General features: G+C 41.6%; 1 protein-coding gene and 1 non-coding gene across 5 annotated transcripts; both read left to right on the top strand.

Annotated features, from left to right (window-relative positions):
* The first annotated feature begins 165 nt into the window (after positions 1 to 165).
* Positions 166 to 17,592, top strand: trim66 (tripartite motif containing 66). Of its 4 annotated transcripts, XM_025906189.1 has the most exons (20): positions 212 to 317; positions 3,567 to 3,782; positions 4,032 to 4,256; positions 4,935 to 5,148; positions 6,440 to 6,569; positions 6,900 to 7,016; positions 7,125 to 7,239; positions 7,485 to 7,631; positions 8,745 to 8,862; positions 9,080 to 9,906; positions 11,211 to 11,249; positions 11,730 to 11,939; positions 12,789 to 12,897; positions 12,988 to 13,069; positions 13,164 to 13,344; positions 13,629 to 14,488; positions 14,587 to 14,710; positions 14,993 to 15,067; positions 15,720 to 15,872; positions 15,997 to 17,592. In XM_025906189.1, the coding sequence occupies exons 3-20, from the start codon at positions 4,248 to 4,250 to the stop codon at positions 16,231 to 16,233; spliced, it is 3,747 nt and encodes a 1,248-aa protein (XP_025761974.1). In that variant the 5' UTR covers positions 212 to 317; positions 3,567 to 3,782; positions 4,032 to 4,247; the 3' UTR covers positions 16,234 to 17,592. The 4 variants fall into 4 exon arrangements, with proteins under 4 accessions (XP_025761976.1, XP_025761973.1, XP_025761980.1 ...); XM_025906191.1 differs by lacking the exon at positions 3,567 to 3,782 and having other exon boundaries at positions 166 to 317; positions 12,789 to 12,894; XM_025906188.1 differs by lacking the exon at positions 3,567 to 3,782 and having other exon boundaries at positions 166 to 317.
* A 2,461-nt stretch (positions 17,593 to 20,053) lies between these two features.
* On the top strand, positions 20,054 to 20,124 carry trnag-ccc (transfer RNA glycine (anticodon CCC)). Its single transcript has one exon. It is a non-coding gene; the product is annotated as a tRNA-Gly (tRNA).
* The last annotated feature ends 4,536 nt before the right edge of the window (positions 20,125 to 24,660 follow it).

The raw sequence follows: 24,660 nt of genomic DNA, 5'->3' as shown, positions 1-24,660 counted from the left end.
TGGAGTTTTAAATTTTGGTCACGTTGTTGAGTTGTTTGTAATTTTGTAACCACGTGTTTAAAATACATAATTTTGCATTTAAGTTTCGAAAGGTATTACACGTTAAGATTTTGTATCGCTCAGTGACGATAGGCTCTGATTGTAAACTTGCAGTCTTCTCGCCAAGTGTCACACTTCAGCCTTGAGAAACGTCAGAAGTATTGCAGGACTATAAAATCTCACGATTAACTGCGAGACTTGGAATCTCCAAAATTTTGTCCGGGCCAAAGAGCGACATCCGATGGGGGGGATCAACACTCGGAGATGCTCGGGTCAAGGTAAAGGAAAAAAAAAGAAAAAGAAAGGAAAAACTCTCTTTGTGCAGACGCAGGGCACAAGATGTGATGGGCAGGCTGACAGAAGCGGAGTTTCTCGGCAGACAGTCTCGTTTCCTCCGGACCAAAAACAACACTGTGACATCCTCACACGCGCGCACACTCATGTTTACCTGACAGGATGTTTTGCACGAGCCGTGCGCTTCGTGAGGGGATTTAATTTGTACACAGGCACAGTTTGTAGATGCTTAAATAGTGGAAAGTATCCGTGTGCTGACTTTGTGTTTGCGTGCTGTCTTTCTCTGTGTTGTGGATTGCACCATGATGCCATGATAGGGGCGGAATCTCATGCGCACTTTCTAAAAAATAATATCACGCTCAGTGATGCGCTGGCTGCTGATGCAGAGGCAGGCTGTGGATGAAGGGGCAGGTACTCTGCGATGTCTCTGACGTGCTCGTGGTTGGTATTTGAAGAAGCTTTAATAAGGTACTGACAGCACATCAATAAACAGATGGAACAGGTAGCCGAACGCGTAATACAGAAGGAAAATCACAGGAAATCCCGAATTCCCACAGCCTTATGCAGTGGGCCAATACAAAAACTACACATTAGTGTTCACACTTAATGTAAGTTTCCCACGAGGGGTGGTGTGATATTCAGATACGTATGTGCTGTTTTATATTGTTTACAGTTCAGTCATAATGTAGCCTAAACACTAAACAGATATTCATTGCAATAATTTGATGAACTTGTATTTATTATTAAGCTAAAGCTAATTTTTTAACGCCTCGATAAGATAAAAAGGGTAAAAATAGATTCTTTCGTAATTATACATCCCATGACTTAGTGGTGTGCAGAAACTTTTTGTTTGTTTAGTTTGTGACATGTGCTGTGACTTGACTCACATAAAATAACTCCTGCACGGCGCTGGATTTCATATAGGCCAATTTCGTGTTCAAGGCCACCCGCTGTGATGAACTTCTTGATATGTTTTTCCTCTTATTTATTGCGTGAATTGAGCTCCACCTATTCTGTAAGTTTTGCTATGAATATTATACTAATATTATACTTTTTTCAGTGAAGTTTCATTTCAAATGTTTTCTTTTGCTTCAATGTAAAGAAATGTAGTTTAATGTAAATCCAAATCAGCATTTGACTACTACACCCACTTAGTGTTGTTCCTTTTTAAGAAGCCTACCAGAGGACCGCAGCTCCCAGCATCCTTAGTGTTGCAGAGTAGCTGCAACCCTCTTAGCTAACAAATTGTAATAAAATATTGTTTTAGGTTTTGCATATATATTATTATATATTAATGTTGTAGCATGTACTACTATAAATGAAATGCAGTGGTTAACCTATCGTGCTGTGCAAAATTCTCAAGCTACCCTTCATTTCTTTATATTTTGGTGGGAAAATGGAAAATAGGTGCAATGATTTATTGAAACACATGCATCAGATGGTACTGCACGGTGGATCAAAATCTGATGGTACTTTTCTGCATTCGTAATCCCATCAAATCTGACAGAGCCTCCACTGTGTTTTACAGATGGCTGTAGACACTCACTGTAGTATGTCTCTCTTGATTTCCGCTATGCCTATTGACAGTATTTGGACTATAAATTTCAAATTTCATCACTCCATAAGACCTGATTTTCAGCACAATTTTGTAGAATTTGGTATACCTCAGTCTTTTCTCCCTGTTTTCCTTTCTTAAAAATGACATGCTTCCACTGAGCTTATTTCTGATGAGGCTTCGCTTTGCTGGATATTTTCCTGTTTCTTAAGGACATGACTTTCAGATACTGTTCATCTACTGTAGATTTTATGGTTTTTGCCAATTTTTCGGCTAATAGCTGTTTGAGAATCACCTTGTTGGTTCTTTGCTAAGTTGCCTGTTATGTAAACACAACACAGGTTCACCCCTTGAGGGGTGGTTCAGGAGTTTTGCACAGAACACTTAATTACAGACTACCCGTAATATCAACAGTATTGCCAGTGTAATGACTAACTGGGAATTTTTACTGTGCAGCTTTATGAGTCTTTTGCTAGTTCAGTGTTTTTGGATTTATGGCTTTCATGCTGAGGCTGAACCGATGTCAGTAATATTAAATTGAATATTAAATTGTGTTGTTGGCATATGTGGAAAGTAATTTATTAAGGAGGTAGCCATTGCAGCTTTAAAGAGCAATAATATGTGAGAGTTGTTCGTCTGCCTGCTAATTCCGCCCCCTGGTGACAAAAAAATTATAAACGCCCCTTTAAAATAAATAATACTGAAAATTAATGTCATGTTATTTTATAGCCTATCAGCTATACCGGTTCAACTACCCCACATTCAAAAGATAAACATGATGTGGAAAATATGTTTTTAAGACTTGTTTCTATCTTTAAATTAAATTGAGTAAGAAGGTCGGGATGTTTTTGTCACATGTGATGCCTTTCCTGAAGGAAGACTTTCCATTTGATTAATATCTGGTGAGTGAAATGTGAAGACGTTTCTTTCCTTTTCATGGATTTGGTAACAGTGAGTTGTTTGAGGGGAGGAATAGTAAAATAGCACGATAATTTCAGAGTGGTTGAAGATAATCCCGCTTTCTCTGTGACCTCATCACCTCAGTGTTAATAGATGTTACTTGGGAGGTGCTTTCAAGGGAGAGATCATAGCGCAGGTTTCTATAATTGTGACGTCTCCGGAGATGGTATGCGTATCTAGTGCCAGCTTAGCAGAGCAGGGAAGCTGGCGGGAGGTTTCAACGTGAGCGATAAACGCTGTGCAGGTTGCAGAGAAAGCGAGTGCGCAGTTTGAAAATGCTACAGAGCTGAGTGAACGAGACACAGGGTGCACTACGACTGGCTAATTGTGTTTCAAATTGGGTCTTTGAGTTCACAATGGGGAATGGGATTGCTCTGAGCTCCCCCGCTGAAGTATCCAAGGATGAGAAAGTTGTCAGATTTTTAGGTCAGGCTGTAAAGGGTTGTTGTTAGGCAGATTTTCTCATAGGTCCAGATGCCACATTGGTTTAATTCAAAGCTTCTGGGTATTTGACGTGGACTATTTTAAGTTTTGGTTGGTTTAAGCAGTAACCTCTTCTTTGGTTTCGTTTCTCGGCTTTTACACTATCTTGCAACTGTATCTTTGAAGGACATGCAAGTGTTATATTTATATTTATCTTTTCTGTGTTCACATCTGTACCTCTTTACTTTCATTGTACACTGCTATGTTCATTTTAACGTCCTGATTGATTTTGTAGTTTTAGAAGGAATAGCAGGAGTGTATCCTAGTCCCATCAGAGCCTGACCCCGTTTCCGTGAGCTACGTTAGAGTGGAGCCCCTCTGGGACTTGTCCCTTCCTCGTGCTGACGAAGGGAAGAAGGCCACAGCTGGCCCATCCTAGCCCAGCTCAACTTAGCCTGACAAAACCTCAGCCTTGCATCACCTAATCCTGCATGCTGCAAAGAACCTAAAGGTGCTTGCATTACAATTTCTCCTTCCCTGCTCATTGTAGGTCACTTGGTCTTCCTTCCTTTAATTTGGAAAGGCTTCCGGGGATATTTTGCCCTACAAAAAATAATTATGTTATCTCCCTAATTCCCAATTATTATGCACAGGCTTATTTAAGAAAAAGGATTAGATTTTCCCTCCCTTTTTTTTTTTGTTGGCTGCACCAGCGAGCAGTGAATGAATATGAACATGACACTTCTCTCCTCGTCTGCAGTGAGGGGTCCTACACTTGGATGAACTGGGGGAGGAGAGCACAGTGAGCCTGTCATGTAAGCCGCCTCCTCTGGGGCCACCTCTCGGTGCACACTGCTTCCTGCCTCAGGTAGACGCTTCAGTGTTTCTGCTGCTGAGGCGTCAGGCAGTTCTCTCTCTCTCTCCTCTTCACTCCCTCCCGCTGAGAAGGCAACACATCCCCTCGCAAAGCACGGAAATGGAGAAGGTAAGTTGTCGCATTTTTGCATCTTGTTTCCTATCTTTAATTTCTTTTTTGACACAACAGGAAATTATATTTCTTTCATGTGGCACTTTATGCACCGTGCACTTTCTGTATAAAGCTGGCATGTTTCTTATGTTTGTGTTGTCCTCTTCTCAACCCAAAAGTCTTGTTAGATGTTTGGAATACTGCTACTGTTGTCTCTGGACTAAACAGAGTTTCAAAAGTGGATTTTATCCCAGAGGTGCTGTTCACAGCTCCAAAATTAGGCAGGATCAACGATAGATGACAAATGTCTCGGCAAGGATAAATTAATAAAAGTGAAAGTGCTTTGTTCTTATAGCTTCTGTGCTTTTATTTTGAAACTAAAGATGATGTAAACAAGAGAGAGCATTTGAACATTTTATTGATGAAAACCAGCTTTTTTAGGTTTCAGTGTTAGATATTTTATTGTGTTAGATAAACTCTTGGTTGGTTACTTAGATTTATCCACACGAGTCGCTCTACAAAGACTCTCTGAGGCATTTGCAAGCATGCAAACGCATAACAGCTCCTTAAAGTGTGATTCCACCCGAAATGAAGTAGCAGCACAAATTTTTCTGACATGTGCCACCCCATCTTTTTAACACATTGTCATGTGTTTGTGTATTCGTTGTTTGACTTAAGGCAAAGTTTCTCTTTCAGAGCTGCTCAGAGTGCACAGAGCCGACTCTTGCACAGAGTCTGTGTACGCTCTGCAACAAGTGGTTGTGTTACCAGTGCACAGATGTGCACCAGCATCTGAGAACCCCCAACACTTCCCAGTACATGGAATCACACCAGCAACAGAGGCCCAGTGCCACCCAGTTCCCAGAACTGCACCAGAGGGGCTCCAGCTCCCTGCCTCCTACTGGACAAGGCAAGACATTAGCTTGATTTGCTCGCTTTACAGACTTGTATGACACATTATTATATAGTTAGCAGGGCTGATATCTCTTTGCAATGATTAATGCATGATAGCTGCATGTATTTTTATGCACCTGTCTTTAACACGTGTCTCAGTGCTCGGATGATTTCATTTTTGCTAATATTAGTGTTTTGCTATTTTAAGCCCATCGCGTATGTTTGGCAGCTTTGTTGCCAGCTGCTTTTGCACAAGTTGTCAAATCATAATGAGCACGTTCCAGACAGCATTATTGTGATGTGGGAGGGTTAGCGTTTGGTTTGTGTACTTGTGAGAAAAACCGTGTGACAGCGCTGATAGACAGGATGTGGTCAGTCAGATCAGGCTGATGCACACAAGGTGATGCTCAGCTCTCTACCACAGAGATCTCTGATGATCTGCAGGCAGGAGGGGGGTTGGCTGAGGTGAGCCGGCCAGCAGAGAGCAGTAGGGTACGTTTATTAGCATTATCCAGCTAATGTTAGATGGATTTCCTGTGCGCCAAAAAGCTTCTTTTATATAGAGAGAGATACAGGTGAGAAGCACTTTAGAGTGTGTGTATTAGAGGTGTGTGGTGGCTAATGGTACTTCAAAAGCCAGTTGGACAGCAGCTGAAACACTTACATCTTTGTCACTAAGCACTCTTTAACACATACCATTGCAACCTCAGCTTCCTTCGGGTGCCACAACTGTATGCTGTCATTATTTTGGTGTTAAAGTGTAGCGCTGGGTCAGCTTTAATAATGCTTGTCAACAACCCTGGTAACAGTTTTCTTCAGTTTCTTTTCAAGTATGTTTAATGCAACAGTAAGTGCACTGACTGACTTTCAACTTTGAAAAAAATAAAGAATCCAGGTAAAAGGTACAAGTAGAATTTACATTCAGACCATTAGCTAGCAGGAGAATAAACAACTTAAAGAACCGAGGCTTGGTCTGGTCAGCATGGCACTTTAGAGGCGACTTCTAAGGATTTGCAGCTCTTTAAGTATTTCACATCAGCATATCTGTCCTATACTGATGACATTAAAAGACACTTTGGAATAATGAAAAGTGTGCATAACTTATCAAGAAGACAGTTAGAGGCTATCATGTGATCCTGCATGCCATTTGAGCAAACTTTGAGCAAACAGGCTGATGACACTGCAAGTCTTTCTTTTCTTCTAATGCGTTTACTTTAATGCTGCGTGCTGTGGGCCTGACTGTGAACTGCCTGTTGACTGCTGCTCTGCCCCCCTCTCCCTCCCTCCCCTCTCTGTATGTCGTTCAGGCCCGGGGTCGTATCCTTGGTCCCTCCTCATGTGCCACTCTCACAGACAGGAGCCCTTGGAGCTTTTTTGCGAGTCATGTGACCTTCTGTGCTGTAGCAGCTGTCACCTGTCCTCCCACAAAAACCACAGGTCAGTCCTCAAATGCACAGCACAAGGACACTGCAGAGAAGGGCTAACCACAGGTTAAAAAAAACTTCCTGTGAGCAGTAACACTCTTTAACTGCCTTGTCAGTTTTATCATCTATATCTGCATACACTACCCTTGGCCAGCCTAACATTCATTAAGTATTCATACCTTTTTGTTTTCTGTGATGTTAGAAAGCAGGAGGTGCCGCGAAGGTCACCTGCATAATGCCTTGTCCTCGGGGGAAACAAAATCAATTCTGGTGTTCGTCATGCTCAAAGAATAAATTAGTGAACTTTCTGCCTGGTGGATGCTGTGGTCTCTCATGTGTTTAGGGTGGTGCAGATCGGAAAGGCCCTACAGGATCAGCAGTGGCTGTTTGAGAGTCTGATGGTTCAGGTGGAGGAGAAGAGGTCTGCAGTGGAGAACAGCGCTAAACAAATAGAGGAGAGGTTGGTTTTCACCCACACTGTCATTAAAGTCCAATTTCTGAGCAACTTTGGCCACAAATGGTGGGTTAGGGAGGGACTGAGACATTTGCCCCCTTTCTGTCTTTCCAGGCTTCACGGAGTGAAGATTACACACAGGAAGGCAGAGAACCAGATTAAAATGGCAAAGATGATTATGATGAACGAGCTTAACAAACGAGCCAACCTATTAATAGAGCAACTGGAGGTAATTACTTTCTCTTTCCATCTAATCATCTCGCCGGCCACGAATCTACACGCAAAGAATCTGTAACTGCCACGATGTCGTCGCTGGCTCGTGATAAGCTGTCGCAGCTGCTTAAACCAACATCCCAGCACCTACATCTGTCAAAAGCTGTCTGTTGATTAACCCGCAGTCCAAGCACAAGGCTTGCCTTCTGCAAGTAAGTACACAAAACTTCATGTTTACATTTGTTTTTTTATTTTCTACAGAAGATTGCAGAGGGCTTCCAGCAGCGTCTGGAGGACCAGCTGCAAGGGGCAATAGAGATATGTGGCCAGCTGGACCATATTCAGAAGTTCATCACCTGGGCCATGACCCATCACTGCACAAGCCCGGTGCTCTTCAGCAGAGCTCTGGTATGCATATGAGACAGTTAACAGACGTCGTCCCGCACACGCACATGCACACACACACACACACACACAAAGTCTAGTCCTGTGAGAGAGGTGATAATTAATTTCTTGCAAAGTAGAACAACAAGTGTGAAGTCTCTTTTTATCATCTTTGAAAAAGTAGCCACGCATTTACATTTAAAGGGGAACTCCAATTGTACTTGTGAAGGTCAGTTTGCTAGAGATTACTGCTCGGTCTGTGAAAACCGTTGTGCTGTACAATGCCCTCTGTGTTTTTGAAGGAGCAGCCTGAGAAAATTGCTGAAGTTGTGTTGCTGGCTTTAGTTCAGCATGAGAAAGAAAGAAGGCTCCGTGTGCTCTGTACTGACAGCCTGGAGTTTGACATTTACCCGTTAGGTGGGGTTTAAAAATAGAAAAGCTGCATGATAAGCAGTGCAGGATCCACTGTTTTGGGAGATTCGCCCATGGATGGAAGGTCTCTTTGTGGAAGTCCAAACCAAATCACTTAAGTGTTCTTTTAAACTTAAGTTACATCCATTTGTCTTTCTGGTCTCATGATTTGTATGGAGACACATCTGTCCACTGACTCTTTTGTGATGCAGTGGTGTAGTGGGCAGCTTGGGGCCTTGTGCGTGCCCACCACATCACTTTTTTGCATTTGTCCCAGTCCAAAAGCATGCTCTTTGGGTTAACTGGTACCTCTAAATCAGACAGCTCATGGATGTGAATCAACTGGAAATCTGTCTTGAGTGTACTCCACCTCTTGCCCTATGATAAAAACCTTTATATGAAGTCCACTTTAACAAGCATTTGTTGTCCCTTGTGTTTATTTAGTTTATTATAAAAAACTGAATGACATATTTTTAGTGAAAGGAACAAAGGAAATGCGTAATCATCTACAAATATATGCTGGAATTTTCTTCCTGTTAAAAGGGAGTTTTTTCTTCCCACTGTCGCCGAGTTCTTGCCCATAGCGGGTTGTCTGATTGTTGGGGTTTCCTCACTATCATTTAATGGTCTTTACAATATAAAGTGCCTTGAGGTGGCCGTTGTTGTGATTTGACCCTAAATGAATAAAATTGATCTTTCATCTTTTTCATATTTGCTTTCCTGCAGATTTCACTCCAGATGCAGCAGCTCCTTGAGGCTTCACACCACTCAGATTCTTGGAGTCCTGTGAAGATAAAATTCAACTGGGATGCCAGTTACTGGACGAAACAAATTTCCTGTTTAGGTAAAAATCAATACGTTAATGCAAGAAGACTTTTAAGAACATGTTTTTCTAGGAGAAACCTCCTCACTCAAAAAGAAGAAAAAAAGTGTTAAGTAGACACAAAAGGAACCGTAACCATGTATATCTGTGTGATAATTAATCAGCATTATTTTGATGCATGACATGTGAAGTACTATCTCTGAAACCGAGCTTTCACTGTGACTCTGTTACTCTGCAGGTCAGCTGACTGTTGAGGGGGGAAACTGCGCTTATCCCCCAGGGTTGGCCTGCTCCAGTATTATGAGACCCCAGCCCATTACCTGCTTGACTCTGCCACCAGTGTTTCACAGAGGACGAGAGCCGGGCTGTGGGTACCAAGCCTGCTGTGAGCCTCAGATGTGCTGCCTTCATGGCATTCATTCGCAGCCAGATCTTCCCAGTCTGGACAAAAGCCAGCTGGACACCACACTTTATAACTCCAGCTGTGCTCAGCCGGCTCATATTTCTGCTTCCCAGCACCAGAACCAGCAGATCCAGAGGTTCTGGGACCAGGAGAGTTCCTTGCAGCGTCCTCCCCCTGCATCACCTGTCCCAAACAGAAGGCACAATCAGCTCAGCCGCAGCCGAGCATCTGCATCTCAGCCACAAGCTGCTGACTCACAACCACATTCTCAGTCCTATCTTTCTCATCATCAACACCGCAAAGATGTTCTTCCAAATACCCAGGCCCGGCTAAGTGCAGAGCGTGGGAGACCAAGCCGGCGTCGGGGGAAGCTATCGACCAGCAGATCTCTGCAACAGGAGGTCAGCTACACTGTTCTGGAAAGGGATCCGATGAGTGAAGAGAGCCGGGTGGAAACGCATCGTGTGGAGGAGACCTGTGGACAAATAGCGGTGGCTGAAAGGAGGGAGATGTTGGATCAAGAGCTACAGCAGGGCAGGAGGGTGCAGAGTCCTGTCCAACAGCAGCAACAGCAGCAGCTGCTCCTGTGTTTATCAGGTGTGAGAAAAGAGCAGCAGAGGACCAACTCTGCACTGACCGTCAGAGACCACAGAGATGCCAGGGTGAGAAATTAAGCTAAAAATGGAACCTCACCAACAGAGGATATTGCAATATAATACATACCCATATGCACATGCATTAAAAAAAGAGCTGAAGCTACAGTATATTAAAAAAACAAGATGAAGAAGACAACAAACAAAAAATGCGTGCTAAAGCAAAAGCAAAAGATTATACAAATGAAACAGAAATCTCTTTGCTGTCGTGTCAGGAAGGGCGACCAGCATAAAAATCTGCCAAATCAAACATGGCGACACCTTGAGAATAACCGACCAGCTGAAAATAGCATTTTATATACACATGTATTCGTGTACGCTCCTCGTTGTAACAACAAAATTCTGCTTAAATCCAGCTTCATAAAGCGTCTTAAAAGCAGCAAAGTTGCGAACATTGTTTGACAGTTGGCCCTCAGATCAAAGTGAGCCATGCGGTGGGATTTTTGTGCACCTCAGCCTTCGGTTTTTCACTTCACACGTGGTTCTGCAAAGTTTCTAGAGGCTCAAGCGAAGTTTTTAACCCTGCTATGGTAAACCACACAAAGCTGTTTATATGTGCCTCTCAGAACCCGCTACTGTTTGGTCAAGCCTATTTCCTGTGAAAACAAAGACGTTCAAACACTTGCTTACACAAAGGCACCAAAGCCTGCATTAGAAATTGCTTAATGACGGGACGTTTAAGTCGAATGAAAAGCTCGGAGAGCCACGATTTACGCGTTTTGAAAGGGCTATTGTATATTTTTAAAATATTGACATGTAGACGAGTGTTGGAGCGTTTGAGGCGGCATTCAGTTTTAATTAATATCCATTAACAATTGAAACCAAAAGCAACACTTTATATTAATGCCAGAACGATCACTTCCCACAGCTGACAGCTAGCCTCAAAAACAGATGGCGCAACAGAAAGCTGCTCTTGCTTTCAAAAAGAAGGGATGATGGGAAAACAAAAGAGCTGCACTGACAGTTATAGCCGAGCACTTCAATGCATGCTTAAATCCAGGAGCTCGCTGTTCATCATAATCACTCGAGATGCCAGAGGTTTTAGCAGCTGCATAATCGCCCTTCTTTAAAAATTCTCAAGATGGGTGATTACTACCACAAAGATATGTTATTTTTACATTTTCAAGTCACAGCATCTGAAAGTGATATAAAGCCACTTGGGCACAGTCATTTGTGTACTTAACCTGTCATTAATGAGTCGCTGAGGGAATAGTGCGAGCTGCCAGTTTTTTAGCTCTGGTTTGCACCGAGATAAATTCCCATACCCCTCCGTGATTCCAGAGAGAAGGATTATAGTCTATTTTCCTCTACAGCCTGAATCCTGCATACGTTTCCCAGGGGGCATAGATCAGGTGAGTGTTTTAATCGCATGATACTAAGGAGCACGTGCTTGGTGTGAGCCTGGCCTGAAAATGTGTGATGGTGTACCGGAAAAAGAGACACAAACCGAAGTGTTTAAAAAAGCCTTTTGGAAGACTTGGATCAGGTAAACTGTAATATATGAGAGAAACTGTGAGAGTGGTGGCTTAATCAAAGGGCCACACTGTAGCTCTCGGGTTGAATTTACATATGATAATTGGTGTGATATCCAAAGCTTTCATTGCTCCAACAATAACACTAATATATTCAACATGTTTGTAAGGATTGAGGTGTTCCCTGAATAGGCTCTGAGTGATGTTTTTGTTCATTTGGTGTGTGCCCGTGTGTGTCCATCCACTTTTTTTTTGTCTCCTTTCAGTTTTTAATGGCATGAACAGGTGCACCTGTGCATGCAATGCTGCTTGAAACCCCAGCTCAGTTGTGTGTGTGTATATATTTATGTTTTTTGACAGAGATCCACATCCCTGGAGGTGTCAGTGACAGCCCACGAGTGTGTATCTGATGTGCAGCAGAGCAGCAGGCTGAGCCCTGGCTCGGTGTGTTCGAGGAGGAAGAGGCGCTCCCAGAGCATCCCGACAGAACTGGCAGCCCCGTCCGCCAACCCTTACGCCGAAAGGCCCACAGGATGGGCTCGTAGCCTAGAAGCGGGAGCTGCAAATAAGGTAACCCCGCATCAGAATATGATTGCACGTGGGGAGGCTGAGCTGTCAGAGAGAATAGGACTGATCACAGTTAGGAGGTACACTCGCCACATGTGTGTTCAGCACTGTCATCTCTGGTGATACACAGTTCCACAATAAAAACTGTAACTACAAAACTAACTAGAGGAGAAAACAATACCAAGATCCACTTTGCATCGATGGACTGAGATGCTCAGTTGTCACTAGGTTGCTGTTTTTCAAGCGCTTTTAAGAATTCATCTGCCACGTGAAGAAAGACCAAAGCCTTCTGGAGGTGCAGAAAGAGCAGAATAAAAGGAATGCAGAGTTAGAAAGACGTGAGCTTAGCACACCCGTGCACGTGTAAAGCCCACTTCTCATCTCTGCTTGAGCCTAGCAGCTTAGGCGAAATCAGCTGCTCGTGGCACGGCGTACCCACACCTCTGATCTGGTGCTATGCATATATTGGAGGTGCTCAATTTGATAAGGTGGAAGAATGAAAATGAGCGAGGGAGAAAGAATACAAAACGATGGTTCTGCTAAATCAGTTTTAATAGTTAAATTCCCAACGTCTGACAGAGAGTGCGATACTAAATCTGTGCAGTACTCTTGTAAAAAAGGAAAAAATAATAAAATCTGTGAGGCGTTTAGTTGAACAGTTTTCTCAGGAGATAAGCGAAGGAATGAGGAGCCCATTTTTCCAATCATTTTTGACAGTGTCTGTCATTTGAGAAATGGCATGCTTGTAGAAACCTGCAGGATCCTTTCAAGCCGTTATTTGGTTTAACTGCGTATTCTGCTGCTGGAGTTAGTGACTAAAAGAGTTTTACTTAATGCTTATTTTGATTTCAGTATTACGTGCTGGATCCCAGACAGAGGAGAGCATCAGATGGGGTGCTCTGTGTGGCCAAGGAAACTTCAACTGAACCTCCTTTAATGTCCTATAAGACAGAGCCAGGTGGTTGAAAACACTCTGAGATTTTTTTCTTACATAGTCAATTAAAAAAAATAAACACATTTTCAACTGCTTGACTTTCTTTGTACTTTTTAGATCACCCCATCACTTATGTAAATGAAGAGATTGGTTTTGATGCCAACAAGAAATGCAGCTTCTCAAGTAACAGCCACAGCAGGTACGTATTGTCTTTAAAAAAATGAAAGATCAGTCCATGCACAAATCATGAAAACAGATTGTTAACCTATTTTTACATCCCTCTAAATTAATAGTGACGTTCAGAACGACTCAGCAAGGCCCAGGGTTCCAGTGGTTTGCCTCGAGCGTCTCAAAATACTTGTGTCTCAGCTCCCACCGCACGGACGAAGACAGAGTGACCCTCTACCTGCCAGCGGGACGGATAAGAGCGAAACCCTCCCTCAGCAGAAAACCTGGCAGGATGTAATGCCCCAGGTTTGGTGCATTTGTTTCATACAGAACAAGAAGGGAGGTGTTTTAAAAGCACCATACCAGGCATATAATTAGCTGTCACCACACCATTTATTTCATTTGTTTACTTGGTTATGGCATGGAATAAACAAACCATAAAAAAGTGTGTTGGCTAGTAAGCTTTAGGGGTAATTTAGGATGACCCTGGCTAGCTGCTGTCCTCTGTAGTATTTATGCATGAGGGTTTTAAGAGATTAAACTATAATATGAAAAAAAATCCCTTCCTTTCTCTTCTCTTGTAAACACAGGGAATAACAGGAGAATCTGAGACTAGTGGGGCCACCCGTGTGCTTGCAGCACCACAGCGACAAACTTGTAATGAGTCCACCGCACAGTCAGACTGCAGCGACAGCAACATAGGGGTACCTGTTCCTCATAAAGAATCCACACTGCCCTCCGCTGACTCTGAATATGTGGCACCAAGTTTCTATGAACTGGATCTGGATTCTGACTCTGATCCCAGGTCAGTCTCAGAGGAAGCAGTCATCTCTCAGGCTGATTCAGACCCACAGCTTGACTCAGATGCATCACCAGATTCTGACCCGAATGCACCGTCTTCATCTGAGGCTGAACTGGAGTGTCTAGCTGAGCAGAAGTCTGGAGAGATGGGGCTGTGTGGCGACTCAGAGCCAAGTCTGGAGTATGAGGCAGATCCAGAATCAGATGCGGGACCAGACGGCCGAGGGTTGGATGCAGATACAGAATCAGGTGATGCTGAAACGGAGTCCGATATCCAGCCTGAATACGACCCCACTTTTCACGGCGAGACTGATTCTGACGTCGTCTCCGATCAGCCTCCAGAGTCTCAGGGCTCCGTGGCATCTGAGCTCAATGTAGACTCTGAACCCGAGCTGACCACGGATGACCCGCAACCGCTTCGCTCTGACCTGGATGAGGAGATCAGTCCAGGTCAGAGGCCGCTCCTGATTGCAAATCCCGTTGCTCCCGGAGACACAGAGGAAGTCCTGACTGAGCAAGACGGCACAGAGTTGGAGAGTGAGGATTTTTGTGCCGTTTGTCTGATCGGAGGAGACCTGCTGTGCTGCGATCGTTGTCCAAAAGTCTTCCACCTCTCTTGCCACATCCCCCCTTTGCCGACCTTCCCCTCGTAAGCTCACGTGAAATTTCAGCACAGTCCTCACACCTCCTGTTAAACAGTTTACATAAAGCTGGTATTGCTAACCTAATGTGTCTTCCCTCATTCAGAGGTGACTGGGTGTGCACCCTGTGCAGAGATGTTCTACAGCCAGATGTCGAATACAACGGTGACAATGAGAGAGCATCTGGAGAAAACGCATCAGCAAATGTGCTATCGCCATGTGACCAGAAAGTAGGTCAATTCATAAGAACAAACTTATTTACAGCAGTCAATTTAGTGTGTTATAGAGGGTAACACAGCGGTCACTCATATCACCTGAGGGGGTTCATCCAAATGTTAAAAAAATCTCCATAAATATCATGACTAACCAATGGTTACGTAATTTAACATATCAAAATGGCTATAAAAAATGTATGTGACAATGACTAATGTTTTTTTTTAGTTTTTCTTTAACTGTGATCCTTCTCTTTCTGTCACACCAGTTTTCATTCATGTTTGGTTGAATCTTTGCAGAAATGTGAGCGGCTGACACTTCTGATCCTCAGTAACATCCTGAGTGCGCCATTCCAAGAGCCCGTCAGTCCACTTGTAAGCTAATCAACATGTTCTTACAGTAAAGTTAATTTATTTTTGTAGAATATATTTATGTTTTCATTATACTTACAGACACATAGTAGTTAAGAGTTTTACTACCAGTCTAAAGTTTCCCTCATGGGTTTTATATGTAACACAGCTCTGCTCACATTCAGTTTTTGCCAAAGTGAGCGAGTCCTTAGGACCTTAAAATTGTGCTGAATGCATTTTCTTCTTCATAAAGTATTTACAAAGCTCATTTTATATGATATTTGAGGCATCCTATAATTGCCATTCATGCCTAAATTAGCTTACACTTATCTGTTTATGCAACATTTCATTGTGCATTGTGTTTAAGCTGTTTTGTAACCCATAAACAAAACTTCAACAGAGAAACAGGTTACCTCCATGTTACCATATGCTATCAAAGGTAACATGGGTCTTGAGTATCTAACTTAGTTTAAGACTGCAATGCAAGCATGCCCCCTGTGCACAGGTAGAAGCACGTCTGTCACAATGATACATAATGGAGCTCATGCAACATTAATGTGATGCATTTTGAAGAGCAGAGTGCTCCTGAGATAATTAAATTGGAATTGGTTTTAGAGAACTAAAGTGGCTGGGTGGATAATATAAGAGTCTTAAATGCCACTGCTTTCTCACACAGGCACGCCATTACTACCAGATCATCAAGAGGCCAATGGACCTGTCTGTGATCAGGGCCAAGCTCAGCAAGGGGAATACCCAGTGTTACAGCTCGCCCGATGAGTTTGTGGCCGACATGTATCTCATGTTCCACAACTGTGCAAAGTTCAATTACGTAAGTTAAAAATCTAAATTCTGCTTGTTTCTGTGTATATACGGTTTATCAGTCTCGACATCGACACTGGTCACTACTTCACTATAATTAGTGTAATGGCATTTCCCCCCCCCCCTCATTGCAGCCTGACTCTGAGGTGGCCCAAGCAGGCCGCAGCCTCGAGGCCTTCTTCACCTCCAACCTGAAGGAAGTTTTCCCTGGCAGAGTCTTCCCCATGGCTGAGGTGGATTCAGACAGCGATGAGTACGACGAGGCTTACAGGACCACTGAGAGTGGTTTCCCCTGGCCAGAAAGAAGAGAGCAGTGCCACAGGAAGAGGAAGAGGAGGCAGTCTCTCAAGTCGAGGAGGCATCATTTCTAATTAGAGCTTAATAGTGCGCAACCATGGCAGCAAACATGTTATTTCTGTTTATAAATGTGCTGTTTTTTTCATTTAGCAGCCAGAAGGGAATGTACCAGTGTTTCTAAAAGCAAGCCGACCTTGTGGTTTGCAGTGATATGGCAGTGCTGCCATCTGATGGCAGTTAAACATGCGAAAATAGGATTGAGAGTAGTAACTAATGCAGGAGTCATTATTATCCATGCAACTCATCGGAGGAGCTGAGTGCGAAAATGGAAATAAGTGAAGGTCACATTGTATAGGTTACGCAGTCGTACCTCTGTGGATCTCGGTTTGTTGCTTCTACAGCCATGTAGTGAGGTGATGCTGTAATACTTCCTTTATCATGTCATATTTTACCAGCTAAGCATTTGCTCCTGATACACTGCACTGCTTGCTATTTTCTGCTAACATAAAATACCTTACATATCTTTCATCACATGCTTTTTTGTACAGAGGATGCTGTAGTTGAATGCTTATTAATCGCACTTTGCATCTTTATTAAGTGGACTTTTTCAGGTCATCATAGCCCTGATTATACGGGGTACTCTGAAACTTTGTCGGTAAATTCTGTACTTACCATATTCACGAGTTTCCAACACATTTATACACGTGTGACTGTATAAACTTTTATTTTACTATATGAATGATTGCAGGCAATTAACATAGGTTTGATTATTGTTATAATTATGTGTGTCGGTAGCTTTTTTTGAAAAGCAGCAGCAAATTGTTTAGATTAGAGGAAGACGGGATGTGAGAGATCGTGGGCACCGTAAGCACTGTTAGAGCTCACCGGGGCATTTTTATTGTTAGAGGATTTAATATCTGGAGCAAACAGTTCATGAAATGTAAAATTTCACATTTAGCTATCAGATACGTTTGTGTATGTATATTGCATATTATTTCTGTTGGAGCAAAATCTTCCACTCTTCTCTTATCAGGATGTCTCAGGCTTACTGAAAGTCTAAGGTGTTGTTATCTTTGATTACTGATGAGTATAAAAATGTACTTGCTGCTGTGTGTAGAGAATTACTGTCGAAAGGAAATGCGTAATTTTATAAAAACGCTGTAGCACATTTCCTGTTTTTAACTATGCTGTACTTGGTTCCTGCAGCTTAATATACGCTTTGTGTGACTCATGGCGATGGATGTACAAAAGTAGCGAATGTACAGTATATGTAATGCTATTCCTTTTGACATCAGTAGATCTAATAGGCGTAAGGGAAAACTGCCATAGTTGCTGTCACTCTTTCAAGAGAAATGTTTTCTTTTTTTCTTTTTTTTTACTGTAATTATAAATGCACAAATATTAATATCAATAAAAAGCATTCATGAAAAAAAGCATGTTAGCATTCTTATTTAAGATACAGTGCTGCAGAAAAGTCTGCAGTCATTTCTTTATATTTTGCTTCCAAGGAGCCTGACTTTCTTGTAACTCTTATGGTGGTCTTGAGAAATAGTTCTTTTTTGGACACTGGCCGCTTTCCCCCTCATTTTGGATGATTGCTAAGCCACTTAAAACTGACCTATGAATCATTTAAGCATAAAAAGGCACCTAACTCAAGGGTTAATCAGTGTTGTGTCTACACATAACAGATAAAACCCATTTAAATTGTATATTTAAGCACTTTGTTACTAGCAGCCTGTCAGAAAAACACATTTCCCCCCTAATTTTATTTAGTTTGAGCTATAAAAGCAAAAAATAACACAATTTAAAAGGCACAAAATATTACTTTTGCAACAGCAAGGTGATTTCCAAAAACGTTAATAGGCAAAAAATGGGAAAGTGGAGGAAAAAAACATCTACAGCAGATGAAAGTCATGTTGTTAAGAAAAAATCCAGACACGAGACCTGTCTCATCTGAAACAGTCTCAGTCAAGACGCGGTTCTTAAGAAAGGGGAACAGGGAGAAAAGACGTATACAGGGAGTGGACACATTACAAACTGCAAAGCAGGTTAAATGCTGGATCAAAATGAAGCAACGTTAACTTTATATCAAAATCCCGTCACTACCATGTCACATACAGTCTGAGGTTATGGGTATGTTATAGCTTCATTAATGGTGTGTGGAAGGGTGGTAGGATTGCTCAGAATTACACAGCTGAAACTGCAAAAATATTCAGAAAAGACTCTTTTATTACTTCTAAAACCTTCGTGACATTTAAAAAAAAATATTTGGTTTTATTATCTCTCAAAGTGCTTTGATGCAACATAAAGTAGAGAGACTTTTTTTGTGAGCGGACAGAAGTTTTAAGAATTAATCAGATGAGACTAAAGAACTAAACCTTGTGTAATTAGTCACACTTATTTCCTTGAGATTTGACAGCCTTTTTGCTCTGAAGTAGTTTTTTTTTTTAAAGCAGCTACTACCATCAGCCTGTACCTATGATTTTAACCCAAACCTTCAGTGCAATCTGTCAAATGTAAGAAAGCAATCAGTCTAAAGGTTAGCAGCTCCTGGAAGCCCGCGAGCAGGGCAAAATGCACATCAAGATGAGTTTTACGAGTTTCTTTTCACATTTGTTTTTAATATTTAGTCATAAATCAACCAGCATGCATCATTTGAAGTTTTAGCTTTTAGTTTTATGTAATGAAATGCTTCTTAAAGCCCATCGCTTCTTTGCCCTGATGTATGTAGAAGTGAGTCATGCAGACAGCACCACCCACGTAGTCTGCACGGTTCTTAAAAGGCTTTTTCATGGCCACTTCAAACAGAACACCATCAGAACACATCCCATAACATGTAATAATGAATCTGATTGTCTGGAGAGCATTAAAGAGAGAGAGGGAGAAGTAACTTGCTGGACTCTTTCGGCAGCACAGACGTGATGTAACCCTTCTACGTGGCCCAGGAGACATCGCCGGCTCCTGCCTCACGTCACACATGAGAAACTGTGGAGAAAAAAAAGTTTCGATGTTTTAATTGCATGTGAAAAAAAACATTTAAAAAAGTTAAAAACAAAACAAAACAATCCTCATATTTAAAAGTAGAAGTTCAAGAGTTCTAAGTGTCATAAAATTCACTCAACATAGGATTTTCTGCATCCGGATATTTGTTTTAGTTTCAATCAGACAATGGAAGGCGAGATTCATCGTAGGGATTTTAAGGGTTTCCTGGAGAGAGAAGGACATTTAACAGAAGCCCCCTGGTGATGCATTAAAGTGTTAGCGTTGTAAAAATAAAATAACAGCCCCCCTCTTGGTGCAAGTTGCAGTTTGACTTCTGTGACTTTTGGAGTTTGCTGCAAAAAGCCTGTGCTTTAAGAACAAAGAAGAAAATTCTGTTTTTACATTACACTGCTTATCTTCCTCTCGAGATCAGTCTGTTTTCTTATTTTTAACCAACACACACACACAGCAATAATTGTTATATGTACACTATTTTGGTCAGGAGGCCTCTTGCTATGTTTTATTTGTGAACAAGGCTTGTGACCTTTCAGTCTTCAGTCTTCAAGTAAAACATCACATGATAATAATGAGACACTTCTGTGACCTTTGGTGAACAATGAAAAGGGCAGACAGAAATGCAGTGAGAGAAAAACGCGAGCCGGAAAGTGACGCAGGGAAGTTTGGAGTCTTTTAGTGCTGCAGGGGGCAGAGAGGGGATCTAAATTGTGTGCCTCGCTGAGGTTAACTGGCACGTTACACCTGGAAACATCTGCTGACATTTTATAGTCTTGGTAACGTGTCTGTGTGTGTGATAGCCATAGATTCTGTTTATGAGAACTCTGAAATTCAGAGCTGACACTTGCACAGACCTCACATCTACCTTAAGGAGTCTTTAAGGTCGGTGCATCACGAGCATCGCTGGTGTAGTGGTATCATGCAAGATTCCCATTCTTGCGAGCTGGGTTCGATTCCCGGGCGATGCATTTTAAGGATGGCGGTAGCTCAGTTGGCAGAGTGAGTTGTGTACCAATTGGAAAATAAGATCGATCAGTTCTCAACTCCTTTTCTTCATGCTGAAGTATCCTTGGGTAAGATATCGAACTCTAAGCATCCCCTGATGCGTGCGTGTGCATTCACAAGAGTTTCGGAAAACTTGAGGTCGAGGTCACAGAGATTTGAACTCATGTGAGTGTTTTAGTAGCACCTATGGTATTAATTTGAAAATCCTACGTCAGCTTGTTCTTGAGGTAATGTGTTCACAAACCCCTGGGTAAGGGGTCTGGGTAAGGGGTAAAAAGGCGCTTCACGAGAGGCGATGATAGATGTTTCTGAATGGGACGAAGCATAATTACATGTGGTTTTATTGTGTGACACAAGCACATTTATCAAATCAACTGTTGTGCATAATAATCTTAGAGGTATAAATGTCCTTCCTTTGTTTTAGGCTGCTTGTCAGTATTGTGTTTCTTGACTTTTTTGCCAAATCCTTAAATTTTAGCACTAACTGAAGAGTGGTAGAGATTTTCACTGAGTTTTCACAGGGGACACGGTGTTTGTGAGACAACTCACAGCATGTCTGAGCAGCTGGCACAGTGATAGGCTGTGTACACTGGAGAGAGGATGAGGGACAGTTTTAACAGCTCACTTAGCTCTTGTAACATCATCAAGTTGGCTCCGCTGAGGAACAACGGGCCTTAAAAAGCAGATGAGCAAACACCGATCTCAACCTTTCTTTTCTGGAAAATTACTACATCTTTGTGCATTTATCTAATCTATCTGATATGCTTCCCATCACAGATTAAATATATGTAATGAAATATAAATACTGGGAGAGGGGTTTTAGAGCACAGTGATGTGAGAATTATTTAGCCCTCTCTGGAATTAACAGAAAGAGTCTCACCTTCAACTAACAAGAAATGACATTCATGCTTTTGACCGCAAAACCAGCTGCCGTCATTCTATTCTAGAAAAAAGAATAGGAAACAGTCAGTAAGCCTTGAGCTATTTCTTCTACTTCTTCTTCTTCTTTTTGTTTTATAATGAGATATCATACTGTTAAAAAAAGAAAAAAGCGAAATTGTAATCCTTCTGTGAAAAAAACACATGTACACCCACTGCTACTTCATTTTGATCTCGCTAAATCTTGCTAGTATTGGGTTGGACTGACTTTTTGGGTCTTCGTGATATAGATTCAACCAGGTGCTCAAACATTCCTCAGAGATGTTGGTCCATGCTGATATGACAGCATCACGCAGTTGCTGCTCATTTGTCGGCTGTACATTCACGATGCGAATCTCTCGATGCACCACATCCCAAAGGTGCTCTACTGGACTGAAGTATGGCAACTGTGGAGGCCACTTGACCAGACTTTAATAGATGTATACACTATACATGGTCAGCAACAATACCCATGTATGATGTGCTGTTTTAAAAAAACTAGTTCTAAGATGGCCAAAGTGTGTCCTTACACTTTTTACGACAGGACAGACCCATGCTTTCATGTTGCTTCTGACTCAGCCATCTGAATGTCACAGCAGAAGTTTGACTCATCAGAACAGGCAACAATTTTCCAACAACCGTGCCACATTTAGAGTCTCAGGCCTTGTGAAGCAGGGAAATACTGGCTCCCTCTCTCTTGCCATCGTATTCTCCCCAGCTGTTCTACTGTGATTCTCCAACATTTTATTGGAGAGTGTGCTTCCATTGTCGTTATGTAAATATACTCATTAAACCAGTAATATTGTTATAGCATACAAAGATATATAATATATGACTCTCATGGGTTTTCCATATTGTTTCTGTTGGCCCTAAACTAAATACACTATATCAGTTTAATGTGACTCAAGAAAACCTCCTTTACAGTCTGTTTCATATGGGTTTGGAATCAGTGATGTGCACATTTTACCACCACTCAGTGTTTATCTTACAGGCTGTAATAGAATGATGGTTTGCAGAAGGGTATAAAATTTCAATCTTCTTCTCTTCTGGCCTAAATTAATTAGCTTGTTTGCCCTCTCTGAGAAACCATGCACAGTAAATATAGTAATCTTTGTTCCATAATTTGACTAAGCTGGCATCATGCTGTGTTCACTGCCTCTCAGAGAGCTTTTTCATTTACTTTGCTTCACCCTCCACTTGTATTTATGCTACTGGCTAAGATTTGATTACTTTTAAAACAAACACTCATATTTTCGACTTGTTTTTGTTGTAGATTATACTATGAAACAATGGTCACCGCGAGACAGTCTCCATCCAGTCACTTTGCCAAATGATTTACCGAGTTTCTCAGCAGTTTTCACAATTTTTGCAGTTTGTGGACAATAAAGAAATCCATGCTTCTAAAGATTCATCATTTTTGTAGTCAGATCAGTTGGTAGATGATATACTACATTTGATCTCCATGCCTTCTTTTGATGTGTCAAAGAGGAAGCTGCAGGTGTATCCCGAGGGAACCTGTGAAGTGACCAAATGTCCTTCCTGTATGCCAAGAGTGCCCTGTGGCAGATCAGTGAGGCCCAAGAGGAAAGCAGCACTGGGTCAGTGACCATACATGTAGTTGTTGGTGTTAGCTGTTACTGAAGCTGAGCTGGATGACTTACTTTCATGAACTAATGAGCCCCATTTTTTAAATCAGCCCATCAGTGTGAGGATCCATGTGTTATGCTGTCAGCTATGGTCTGCATTCCAACACACTGATTTGGAGATTCCCTGCACAAAGTTCAGTTATGTTTGTGGCCAGAAAGAGTAAATCTGAGCAGGAGCACAGGGATGAAGACACTTCTGACTCATACTGGATCTTAAAGCACTCCATTAACTGGGTAAATCAAATAACCTCTGTGTGCTTCCTTGCTTGTTTATGTAAATTGTAAATGGATAAAGTAAACATATTGGGAATTTTATTTTACTGAATTATTTTGTAAGTTTGCAACAGTTCAGTATATTACACATTTTAAACATCATAGAGGCAGTAAAAAAATAAAACAAAACTGTGAATGTGGACGTACTCAGTCACCTTAAGTGCCTGGGTCACTGGTTACTGTGTAACTGCTTTATTCTTCTGTGGCAGATTAATGGGCGTTCCAGTCTTCTCAGCGAGCAGAACCGCTCAGCAGATATGCACAGGCTCAGAAAGAGTGCTGCCACTTCCAGGAGGTGTTTGGAGCATAGAACTAGTTGGAGATATCCAAGCTTTTTACAAAGCTCATTTATCATGTGATGGTCCTTAAGCTCTGTGTAGACTGCAGAGAATACAGTGGCTCCAAGTCCAAAATGATCAATAATGCCTTAGATAAAAGGCAGAAGTCTGTCTAACGAAGGAAGTCAGTGGTTACTAATTACATGTTACCAAACAAAACTGCTTATTGGATACTTCAAGCCTTTTGCACTCATCACCAGATATGTGGAACTCATCTGCTAAGCATTTCAGAATACCAGCTTTATTCAAACATTTTAAATGACATTTTAAATGTAGGAGAGTTTGTTAAATTTGAGTAAAATTTAAATTTTTAATTATTATTTCCAAACAGGAACAGTATGTGATAGAACTATGATTCCCTATCTTGGTTTGTATTACAGCTGGATGTTAGGGGTATACACACTATTATTTTCTAACTTCTTGTAGCGATATCCTATCAAATACATTATTTCTGTGGGTAGAAAATAGCTGAATTACATCAACATTCTTATATTTCTAAATGCAAGATAAAGTGGGTGAACTTGGATCCAGCACAACTACAAATTATGAGCCTCACAAAGCCATTTGAGATTTCAGTGTAAAAGGAAATTTACACAAACAAACAAACTTCAAATAACATTTAAAAGAGTCAAATGAAAATCAACCGACACCAAAGGAAATGTCAAAAAATAAAACATGACTATAGCTCTGAGTTTGGAGTAGATCTTTCTTTTTTTTCTGATGTGACAGGAACTCTGGCTCTATATATTAGTGTAGAAACCACATTGTGGTTGCAAGGCTGCACTAGTGTCAGGTTGTTGTGCTCGTGTTAACATCTGACTGAGTTAACAAGTCTCACAGTGTAAGAAAAAGAAGTCTGTCTAAAGTTCGCTTTACTCACCACTTGTGTCTTTTAGGATCTTACTCCAAACAATAATTCAAATAAATGTTTTCTAACTTATCTAAAATGATAAAGATAATATGAGATCATTTTCCCAGGGGGCCACACCAATACACCGAACTCAGTTCTGCTCAATTTTATTTCTTTATAAGCCTATTGGTGCGGCCCTCTACAACAGTTCCAGTTTCTCATGCGGCCCCCTGGGAAACATTAATTGCCCATCCCTGAATATTTTTTCCAAAAAGAATCTAAAACTCAAAACCACCATTCTAGACAAACTCTCCATGTGTCCACTAGATGGAGACTAAGAACCAAGAAAAATTCAAGATGCCGCAAAGAAAAAACATGTCTCCTTATGCTTAAATATCCGGGTATGAATTGTTCTTTTGTTCTGTCAGCTTCATTATTAATCGGGTTCTCTTTAAGCATCAGGTTAAAAAAACA

The sequence above is a fragment of the Oreochromis niloticus genome, linkage group LG1, assembly GCF_001858045.2.
Source record: "Oreochromis niloticus isolate F11D_XX linkage group LG1, O_niloticus_UMD_NMBU, whole genome shotgun sequence".
Classification (NCBI taxonomy): domain Eukaryota; kingdom Metazoa; phylum Chordata; class Actinopteri; order Cichliformes; family Cichlidae; genus Oreochromis; species Oreochromis niloticus.
Note: the sequence above shows the minus strand (reverse complement) of the source record. Positions and strands in the feature narration are given on the sequence as shown.

Coding starts and splice junctions, on each gene's coding strand:
- trim66 (XM_025906188.1), top strand. Junction 7,632..8,744: donor TGCTCTTCAGCAGAGCTCTG/GTATGCATATGA, acceptor GCTTTCCTGCAG/ATTTCACTCCAGATGCAGCA. Junction 13,070..13,163: donor TCAAGTAACAGCCACAGCAG/GTACGTATTGTC, acceptor CTAAATTAATAG/TGACGTTCAGAACGACTCAG.